The sequence below is a fragment of the Chaetura pelagica genome, unplaced genomic scaffold (assembly GCF_000747805.2).
Source record: "Chaetura pelagica isolate M959 unplaced genomic scaffold, ChaPel_1.0 scaffold338, whole genome shotgun sequence".
Lineage (NCBI taxonomy): Eukaryota > Metazoa > Chordata > Aves > Apodiformes > Apodidae > Chaetura > Chaetura pelagica.
In genome coordinates this window covers 1,606,356-1,618,104 of record NW_009954114.1, presented here as the reverse complement: position 1 = coordinate 1,618,104, position 11,749 = coordinate 1,606,356, and the positions used below count along the sequence as shown (strand labels likewise).

General features: G+C 39.7%; 1 protein-coding gene across 1 annotated transcript in view; it reads left to right on the top strand.

Moving 5' to 3' along the window:
- TYR (tyrosinase) overlaps positions 1-11,749 on the top strand; it is a 48,336-nt gene that overhangs the window by 30,349 nt on the left and 6,238 nt on the right. Inside the window, exon 5 of the mRNA XM_010002619.1 lies at positions 9,253-9,434. Coding sequence (XP_010000921.1) covers positions 9,253-9,434 — 182 coding nt within the window. The remainder of the gene's footprint in view (positions 1-9,252; positions 9,435-11,749) is intronic.

The window sequence follows — 11,749 nt, the reverse complement described above, 5'->3', positions numbered from 1 at the left end:
AGGAATTATGTTATGTTGTAATGCATCCTCAGTTGATCAGACATAAGCTGGACTCCACACTTTTGGGTTCATCCTACTCAATTTTCATGGAAAACAGAAAACAAGAGTATTTCTGTGGAGTTCATTGGCTGGTAAAGTAGGTTATAGGGCTAGCCAGCAGGTTAGGCTTTGTGGTACAGCAGCTGTGCCCTAGATTTATACACAATGGAGTTAAAGAGTCAATCAGCTGTATGGATTTCTTGGGTAGAGTTAGGCATTTCACAGTGCAACTAATGGAAATTGGCACAGCAAAGGTAGAACAGAAATCCAGGACTTCAGCAGCTCTGTCTGAGAGAGGAGTGACATTTGGTCTATACCACCCCATAGCAGTCTGCTCAAGATTGTTATTTCTGATTCATCTTCAGGACCTGGAGGCCTGAGCAGCTTTTTCTCACAATAGGCATTGGAGAAGCTGCCACCTTTTTATTATGAAAGAGAAATACTTAGAGTACTACATGATTACTGGAACAATTACTGGAAGCTGTGTAGCCCTCTGCACCCACCTGAGCACGCTAAGCAGCATTGAGAGATCCAACTGCTTTCTCTCCAAGTGGTTACAGATACTTACATTGTTTGACATAAAGACAACAATTTCAGATACAAAAGGTGAAGATCCCTTTCTCTTCCCCTAGTCCTACAGAGGTGTTGGGGGCATTCTAAAGATAAGAGGGAAAACTGCTCTAAATCACTTCAGTAGTGGGAATATTAAAAATATCTCATAACCTCAGCAGCTGCAGTGACCTTGAAGCTTTCATCAAACTAGGACATGAGCAAAGAAAGTGGATTTAGTTGTCTCTTTGGTGGGATTGGTTGTGTGAAACTATGATTTTACTGTCTCCTTTCCTCTTGTTTCCTTTTTTTGACGGTTTTTGAGCACCCAGATTGAGCTGTGCCACAAATCAGAACAAAGGAGATGGAAGGAAGTACAGATGCTTGCAGTGGGATGGTGAAGCAAAGTGCTGCCAAGATCCTCAGGCACCACATGGCTTCTCAGCTCTGGTGGTATTTTGTAAAGGGTGGGAAGGTGTTAGCATGGTGCACATTATCATGCCTGATCCAGAGAATGGTCCTTTAGGAGGCATCTAGGGGCTAATATCAATCTGGATGGATAAGTAATGGGCTTCATGGCATCTGCATGTTGCCCTTCCATGTCACAGGTGGTCTAGTCCGCTGTGGTCAACAAAAAAAACTTCTTGTTCAGAATGTGAAGAAAAGGGAAACAACTAAGTAGGCCAGACCTTTCCTGAAAGTGAATATTCATATTTCAGAGACTTATAATACATCTACACCCATATGTTCCAAGAAATAAAATCAGAAGCAAAACATTATGTGAGGGAACAACTCCACTGGGCCAGAGTATCCTTTTTTGTCTTTTTAGTGCAAGTCTGTGTTTAAAGTGTTAGGGATTGCCAAATCTGGTAGCCCAATAGAGGAATGGTTACCACAGCTCCACTTTCTCAGGTCCAAGCAGTGGTGAAGCTGAGCATGTATTCCTAAAAGGCACGCTCACACAATACTTCTATGTATGCATAGGCATACCTGCATATGTAGTTGACCAGCTGCATGGATAACACAAAAAATACAGCACGTACACAAATTCCAACAGCACCAACAACCTCAGACTCTTGTCCTTTTTGGATGACGACGATAAAGGCCTGTTATGGGAAAATATACAGACAGACAGACAGATGGGTAGATAGACACAGTCTGGATTCCCCAGTAACTGGCTTTAGACACTCAATCTACCCCTTAACTGCCCCTGGAGCCCCTGGTCTCCCACTTGCCTCACCCACAGGCAGAAACAGACATGCACACATCTACAAACAGGCCTCTCCTGGCCGAGAGAGTGGCACAGAAGTTGACAGTGGTCCTGAAAAGCTCTGTGGAAGAGACCTTATGCCCAAGGATTCTTGCCCCTTGCTGCAGCTTGGAAGTGATGCTGGAAATTTGGATGTTCTCCAGCAGCTGGGACTGGACACAGAGCGAGTTCTGTAACCCAGAGCAGTCCTCAGCAGTGATTCAACAGGAGCAAATACACAACCTCAGAGGCCTTGGATGGGTTTTTTTCACAATAATTGAGGATAGCATCTCAGTTTTTAATCAGACACTTGCATTATGATTGGTGTAATTAGCTTATAACCTGCCTAAGAGTCCCTGTAGTGTCTTTAGCCAACTTCAAACAAAAAGAAACAAAAAACAACACTGCACTATAATTGCATACATTGGCAAACAGTGCAGTGCCTTGACTTTACAACCTCAGCATCAGCAGCTCTTCTAGGACCAAAGCAGCAATGTTTCTCCCAAATGCTTGAGTTGGGAATTACCTGAGGTGACTTTGTAATACCAGCTGAGTAGTGCCAACTTTTAAAGTGATGACTACTGTGATATCACAGTCCTTGGGCTGGCATTTCAGCTTTCCTCATTTTGTTTCCTTTTCCTTTTCTTTCCAAATGCAAATACATGTTGCTTGCCAGATTTCTTTTACAGAATGTCAGATCTCATGATACTGAAACAAATTGTATAAATGAGCTCATAGTAACATCATCTGCCTTCTTTCTGCCACAGTCAGCCAGATCTAGCCTTAGTCTCACAACTGTATGTGAGGAATTAAATTCCCTGTGTAACATCCAACACAACTTGGGACAAGGCTTCATATTTGAATGTGATAAAATTATTAGTGGCTTACAAAGTGGCCATTTAGTACTGTCTGTGTGCAGGCTAAGCTGAGGCACGGGTTATCAAGCTACTAGAAACAAAGGGCACATTTTTACTGCTGCTTTAAATCAGCTTAACATGGCACACAGGTTAAGAAGCAGAAACAGTCCTACTCACTACCTGGATTTGCTCATCTCTGTTCCTCCCTTGTGCTGGTATTGATCATCACAAAAAAGCATAATGAGGAATGTCCATGACTTCATTTCACCTCAGATATTCCAGAACAAATAAAAACAAATTAAATGTTTGGTTTTAAAACAAATACATTCCTTAATCCTGATTGTGGCATGGTTGTGCAAATGCTTATAAGGAAAGAGAGGAGAAGGTAGGAAGCAGGAAATCAGGACTGAGTTACTGTAGTGGTACAGCCCTACACTGACCACATCACTTCACCAGAAGAGGACTGTAGTCCTTCCACTGGGAACATCTGCAGTGTCATACACTTTCCTGGTTGAATGGCAGAGGAATTCATATAGAGGAACCAAACCTTATTCTTCTCCCTTTCCCTCTCTCCAGCTGCCCTTAATTCCAAGGTGAAACACACAGGATTCAACTTTGAGAAAACCTTCCTGAAGGACCAGTTAGGTTTACACTCCATGGCAGTGTCTCTGTAGTAGTTCAATACAAGGAAATCTTTAATAACAGATATCTAAGGTCTGGTTTCTCCTTCTGACACTGCAATTGGTCAAGTGTAGCTTTGCTTACAGCTGTGGAGACACACTGCTGGGAAATGGCTCTTAGAAGAGACACTTTTCAAAATTATAAAGAAAATGCCTACTCTCATGGTTTCACTCTACTTTTTCCAGGTTTTTAGTTTTCTTTCCCATGAGCAGCATCTTCTTTCAAAGCACGCAACACAATCCAGAACAGTATGAAGTTATCCAGACTAAATGCAGCACTGCTTTTATGCTGTGCTTGATATTTCCCACTGGCAACATAAACCCATTTATTTCTTGACTCATCCTTTCATTAGCTAGAATCTCATTGCATATATTATTCATAGAATAAAATGAATTCAGAACTACATATTGGTGGCCTTTTTTTAATCATCCTCGAATCAATCATATTTTCCCTCCTTATTCTTTAAACCAAGGTGGTTTGGGTTTTTTTTTCAAATTAATTTTCCACTAAGGCTCATTTCATTTCACTTTGTATAATCTGGTATGTACAGAGCAGAACAAGGAAAATATTCAGGTCTATTTATATGCAATTAAATGGAAGTGATATATCCATGTCTTTTACAGATGGCTTTAATTTTCTCTGTAAAAGCACCTTAACACACTAAAAACTCTTTGCAAAAGCAAAGTGTATATCCTCAGAATGATAATTTAAACTACCAAAGCATCAACATACCAGGTGGGAGTCTTTATTACTTTTTACCATATACCAGCTCTTTATGCCTGTCTCTGCTGGTACACACAAGTGTTAAGCTCACTAATATTTAGAGATCTGTATATGGATACATAGCAAAAAAATCCAAAACTACAAACATCTTAATAAAATCGAGACTACAGGCTTCGCAAGAGTATAATGTGTCCCCAAGAGGTATCATAGTCTGGCAGGCACAAAGTGGTGCCATAGGTGGGGTCCCACTCCACACCAGCATGTCTAGTGTGAACTTAGGCAAGTAATTTTTGCTCTGTGCCTATGTTCTCTAAGGTCACTAACTTTTCTAAAATTTCTTTAATATGCAAAAAAAAAATTTGCCTTTATGACTTTTCGAGACTCCGTCTGACAGGATAAAGTGATTTATTATTTATTTCCTTCTAGATCCCAGACTGGGTTCTCCCCATTTCCATTCCCTCAATAAAATTCCTGATGATTTATGATTAGGTCTTCTCTTCCTTTCTTTAGCCCTCATTGTATTCCCCATCACACTCACATCCCATGTGGTCTCTTCGGCACTGCCAACATCTCCCAAACGACACCAGTATAGCTGGAATTGCAATGCTAAACAAGTCTCTATGCCTGGAAAAGGTCACTCCTACCTATACAAATAACTAATTATCTGCTTTCCTTCTTTGTCTACATGCTAAGGAAGAAAGTAAAAATCAAACTGCCATAGGAGTCAGGCAGATTTCTCTTTCAGTGAACTCTTGTCTAGAACTTTTATTGCACAGAAGAAATATACATAGATTGGATACAACAGAACACTAATCTCATTTTCATATTGTCATTTTGTTACCTTTAGTCTCATTACATCAAGAAACAGAGGAAAAGTGGAATAAAATAACCCATCAGATGTCATTTAATTCACAGTCCTGCCTTATTAAGGCTCTCAGGGCCAGAGGAAGATGCAGAGGTTCATATGAACATAATATCTGTGGTTTGCCAAGATAATCAATGATTTCAGGGAGTTCAGATCTGCTGTTCTGCTGCAGTTCTGTTTTTTTTTCTACCAGGATTTTGTAACTTCACAACGGGACCAGCTAATATCATCATAATTTTATCTCTCTGCATGCAGTTTTAACTCTGCAGCCCTAAGTTTGCAGCTACTGAACAAAGCACAGAAAACAAGTACATATTTCCAAAGTAGGAAAAGGAAATAGCTTACAACATGGCTACTTTTAAGGCAAGAAAAGAAAAACTTCCATCAACAGTAAGCAGATCAACATCTCATGATGGAAGTACTGATTTATCTCTCTTACAGAACCACAAGCCCGTTATTGGATAAATAAACTGCTTCTATAGGCACACAAAAGAATTGTCAGACAATCCATCATAACTGTTCTCCCTGCCTACAGAAAGAATAGTCCAGTATGAAGGAGAGCACATTTGATACTTTCTGCCTTTAATGTAGCTAGGAAGTGAGAAAGAATCTTATTTGAGGGGAAAAAAAAAAGTATCCTACAGCATGTAATTCAGTGGCCCAGGTATTCTGAAACAAAAAACAGTATGATTATTTTATCCAGATATACTTTTTTTGGCCCAAAACTTTTCAGTGAAGACAAGTCCCCAAAGATAGCAGCACTTTGATGAGTACCAAATGGCTGATACCAAAAGCCATAAGCTACTTCAGGATTTCATTTTTTCCTAAAAAGTGAATGAAGGGAGTTAACAGCCCCACCTGGGGAGTCATAAAATGTAACTCTCTGATATGAAATCATTTTTTGCGCTCAACAAGCTTTAGTTGTACCCTCTGCATGGATTTTCTCCCCAACTGAATGCAACTGGGAGGTTTCTCTCTCCATTCATCTGGAAAATCTTTCTTGAAAGGCAAGGGGAAAGCTTCCCTCTTTCCTGACTTGTCTGTGAAAATATGGGTCAGGAAAGGAAATGATAGTGCTCTCCTTTCAAAAGTAGAAATACAAACAGATGAACATGTACAAAAATACTACTGTTACATCCAATCTCTCAATTTTCTAAAACAAAAGAAGAAAAACATGAAGATCCTCATGAAAATACAGAGCATCTTGCATTATCTTGCCAAGAAAAAAATTTGTGTTGTGAGCCCATCTTACTGAGCAAGCTGGGAACAAGACTTTAAGTGGAAAGAAAAAATGCACCTTCAGCCAATTGCTTTATTAGCAAGCAGAATATGATCCTGATCTTTCAAAGGGTAAAAAGAAAAAAAAAAAAAAAAAAAAAAAAAAAAAGAGCCAAGATAAATGCACAGGGCCAGCTATTCTAAAGACAGTAATGAAAAACGTTACTTTTAAAACCTCATCAGATGTTTCTAGGATTTTTACAGGCACATACAGATAAGTTAGCTGAAAGAAATTTCAGTAAAGATTATATGATTTTATGCTGGCTAAAGGACCGAGCTGTTCATAAACAACACAACAAATTGTGCCACAAATCTTGTGCATCAGCACAGCTCATCACATCAGTAATTAGAGGCATATAACTGTGACTAAATCTAAAGATCAGCTGCAAGGGCAGACAATTCAATGCTCCTGCTACTGCTAAGAAAACTGGATATCTAATCTGGGAACCACACTGCAAATGAAGGAATGCAGAAGTACATATGTTCATTTCCATGGAAATGCTTTGGATTTGCATTCTGCTTGAAAGATTACAGGCCTAAGGATTCTTCTTGAAATTGCTTATGAAACAGCAACATTTAGGTAATCCAGAGAGGATGCTGCATTTCGGGGCTCGTCATACAAATTTATTTCAGACAAGTGATGATTTCTAGCTCTGAACCTTGTGCTCATCAGCCATCCATATTTTCAGAATGTGACTGCTCAGCATTCTCTAAAAATCAGGCCCCAAGAAGTACTGAGCATTCAGAAGTTAGGAAAACCTGATCCAAGTTCTATCTCTGCCTTCCTCCTAAGATACTATCATGTTCCATAACCAAAGTAGCTCTGTACCTCTAACAACCCCATTCTGCACAGAAAAGCTATCTCAGCTCTTATCTACAACTGCTGTGAAAACAAGGCTCTGATAGGGTGCTATGCTCAAGATACTACTAAAAACCAGGCAGTCCAACATACATCCTTACTCCCCTCAAGCTAAAATAAAGCCTTGGCTTCCTTTATATTTGATGCCCTTTTTAATCATTACTGAATTTATCTATACTCTTTTCCAAAGATGTTATCTGATTACAGTTACTGTTCAAACTTCCTTGTGATAACTGCAGCTGAAGCTTTGATATCATTGTTTAAACTCATCTATCTGAAAGCTTCAGCTGAAGATTATTATTCTGACAAGAGTTTTTCTAGACAGGGCTGATGAAATTAACTGGAGAGCCACAAATGAAGATTTTAATCAAGTTTAATACCTTCATTGTTAAGGGTTGACAACAAGTATGAACATAGTGATGTTGTCATCTATTAATCCTTTGATGCTAAAAAAAGAATGGAGGCTTTGGCCTTACCTTTGCTTTGATGAGTGTGAGAGAATTTAAATTTGGAATGATAAGCAGAAACTTTCTCAACATTTCTGCCCAGAGACAGGAGGTAAAAGTCTACCAGCAGAATCCCCTGATGCTCTTTAGAGATCCTGGTACTGCTGAGCACTTGTGTTTGGGTCTCTGTTTCTGAGATAACGTGAGTTCCTGAACAGCTGGTTCATAATTATAAAAGGGGGAAAAAGTGTGTCCTCCAGCCAGCAGCCAGTGCCAGGGAGCAGCAACTGTTGAGCCAAGATCTCAATTAAAGTACAATCTACAGGTCTCTTTAGACTGTTTCCGAGTCTTGTAACTGATAAATTAATTCAGTGATCACTTCCTGAGCTTGATGCTGATAATCCCCTCCTACCAATATCTTCTGATCAAACATGGGGTTGCTTTCCTTCACATATAAGATACCAGCATCTGATTCCCTTGCAGTATCTAGCCAACTCCCTTATTCCAACCATCCAGGTTGGCTAACACCACAGGGTCACAGGGGTACAGGGAAAGGATGTGATGATTTAAACAAAATGAAGAAATGAGCAGAAAAAGCTGACTCAAAGGGAGGAGAACTGATAATGTCTTGAAAAGTTGTTAATTTTGCTTTCCAAAGATATCCAGTAGTCGGCTTGAAAATGTCAATACCAACTCCATACTGCAGCCTTTAAGCTTGCTGCTTCCCAGTTAAGTAGACATAAAGCCCTGCACTGACAGGTACATAATGGGAGAATATTTGGCTGAGAAAAATTGGAAGGAGCAGCTGAGATCAGAGGTGTGAGTGACAGCTTGTGTTGGGCTTGCATGTCAAGGTTTTGGTAGTGAAGGGGCTGCTTGTGTGAGAAGATGCCAGAATCTGCCCCCATGTCAGACAGAGGTTCAAAGATGCCAGATGGCTCCAAGACAGACCCATCACTGGCCGAGGTCATCAATGGCAGTGGTAGAACTTTTGTGATAACGTATTTAAGAAAGACTTAAAAAAGCTGTGCAACAGCATCTGGGAGAGAGAAGTGAGAATATGTAAGACAACTATGCAGACACCAAGGTCAGTGAAGAAGCTATGGTTAGAGAAAGACTCCTTCCTTATAGCTGACTTACTTTATGAAGTTTCTAGACTCATACAAATTATCTTTCTTCCTCAAATGTTTCCACCTCCTTGTTGATGTTAAACCAACACTGATGTAGCCATAGTTAAAGGCAGACATGAAAACCCTTGTTAAGAAAATAGAGAAAGGGAAACAGGACTGAGCAGATGGCAACAAGAACCAGTCCTCAACGTTCCTGAGGGCTTGGACTAAGGACTGAGGTCTTTAATCCTTTTCTCTCTATCCTTCACAACCGTGTGAATTCCAGAGGAGAAACTGCAGTCAGATCACAGAGAGACAATGAATTGCATTTATGGAATGTAAACGCATGTTCAGCATCTCTGTATCACTGCAGACTTTTGATTTTTGTAGGCTTGCACAGGAACCCAGCTCTGAAGTAGTTAACCCCAAGTGCTCTGGAAAGCATTACATGCACATGAACACATCATTGCATGCTATGGTCCCCAGGGTTCACAAAAACAAACCCCCAAAACAGTTTTGTTTTGTTTTGTTTTTAATTTTCAAGAAGAAAATCCTTGCCAATTTCCACAATTAATTGACATGCTTTTTCTTCTACAGCATTTTTGAGCGATGGTTAAGAAGACACAGGCCCATGCTAGAAGTTTACCCAGCAGCCAACGCACCCATTGGGCACAATCGAGAAAATTACATGGTCCCCTTTATCCCTCTTTACAGAAATGGAGAATTTTTTAAACCCTCAAGAGAGCTGGGGTATGACTATGAGTATCTGCAAGAACCAGGTAATGTTACTATTTTGGGTGAATGTCAGATTTGTTGCCTATAACCTAGAATATGTCTGTAAAACGAGATTATACTAGAAAATCCTTCTATTCCAGACTTTTTCCTGAATAGAATCCCAAATTATACCTGCTTGTTTTCACATTTTTATCTGATGTAGAGTCAAGATGATAACATTGGAAAAGTTCAACCAAAAATCAGTCATTGATATCAATCCTATCTATCCTAGCCCACTAAGGGCAGAATCTGACCCACATGGTCATCTCACAGTCAGAACTGGGGAGATTTTGAGTCTGCCATTCGCCCAGGGCAACAGATGCAGCTCAATACAAATAGGAACCAGTGAGATTTTCAGACTGAAAAGCAAGTCAGATCCAAATCTCTCTTTCTAGTTTATAAATGTAATCTCATCTCTTACAAATCATGGAGTAAAATTCACTGTGGCAGCAAAGGCCAACATAGGGTCTGTGCAGCACTTAAACCAGTGCTTACCCTATTCTTATTTATATGAACACAACTTTATGGTTATTTATATGAACACAATCATTCGTAATGATTATTTCATTTAATCAAATAGATTTTGCACTGTTTAGTGATGGTTATGACTTGCATTGCTGTTCGAAGATAGTTTTGAGTTGGGCATCTTGACACAAGGAGGACAGAAGCCCGTGGGGCTGTAGCTGCTGGGAAGCCTCAAGCAGACCAGGCCTTGTGTCCTGAGTGAATTTAGTATTCTTACTTGAGTAGTACAGGCCTATTTATTCTCTACTGGAAGGGTTAAAATCTGTTAAAAGATACAGTTGTCTATAACTCAGGACTGTTAAGATACTTTGGTCCAATCCTTTATAAAACAGGTTATTGGAATGGCCAGATCTCTTACATCCACCACTGCCAAAAGCTACCCAGGCTATGGGATGCAATTGTCCTTGAAGAGCATCGGCCACTGAACAGGCCGGTTGCTGGGCATGTTTTCTTTTCCTGTTTGAGGCAGAAAATTTCCATGAATTCAGCTCTTCAGTTAAAAGGCAATTAAGAGCTAAAAGTCCAATAGCTGTATAGCAAAAGCACCAGGGACAATTTAGTAATGCCAGCATTCTCATAGCTTGTTTCTTGTCTTTATCAAAACAATAAGTCCTCAGGGCATCCCTGCCTTTCTGAGAGTTTGCTTGCTAATGGGGATGTACAGTTTCCACATACGTGATAAAACATCCAGTCATGCATTTAGTTTATTCGTTCACTTCAAGTAAAATCTAGCTTGATCCATAGCCACCCAGAAAATGTGGTTCTGACTTTTTAATGGGTAGTAAAAGGAATCTGCAAATCTCATGTATAATGCTTCAGGCTGTTTCAGAATCACAACCCAGAGACTGCAGTCAAAATTTCTCCTAACATCATCATCATCATCAAATGGTTTGGGTTGGAAGGGACATTAAAGATCATCTAGTTCCAACCCTCCTGCACGGGCAGAGACACCTTCCACTAGACCAGGCTGCTCAAAGACCCATCTAATCTGTCCTTGAACACTTCCAGGGAAGCCACAACTTCCCTGGGCAACCTGTTCCAGTGTCCCACCACCCACACAGTGAAGAATTTCTTCCTAATGTCTAATGTAAATCTATCCTCTTCCTGTTTAAAGCTGTCACTGTTTGTTTTATTGCTACATGCCCCTGTAAAAAGTCCCTCCCTAAAATAATAATTTTGGTCTTATTAGTCACATTTTTGTCTTTTTATTCATGTTGCATAATTTAATTCCTAATAAAGACCAGAAAAAATTATACATAGTTTTAATTAAAGCCACTAGTTTCCTAAGACCACATATTCCTAGAATTGTGTCACTAAAAAAAAAAGTCAAATATAATGAATTTCAGAAATATCAAGTCCTGAACTGGTACTGCAAAAGAAAGCAAATAGTAAACTATTTACCATTAACAATTCAGTTCTGTTGCCTCCTTAGCTCTTCCCTTTTCCAAGGGAGCAGACAGTCCTCAGAATATAAAAATTCATGTTAAATTCTGCCAGCATTCTTAACACAGAGGTAAAGAAAGTAGTTCCTTAATTATTTTGAAAGATCAACACAAAGAGTGAAATTCAATCTTGTTCAGAAAGCCCAGATAATCCTTGAATGTCACTCAATCCCTTGCTAAGCTCACGGTGAAGAAGAGAGCTTTAGCTATTTCTTATCGGAAGGGGCAAGAAACCAGTTACAAAGGGAAAATGGGCTGGACTCTGAAAATGCAGGTATGGTTTTTTTCTCAGCACTCCAGTGTTCAAACCCAGACTTTTCTCCAGAGAGGAATGCTGGGTTCCTTTTCAGAGT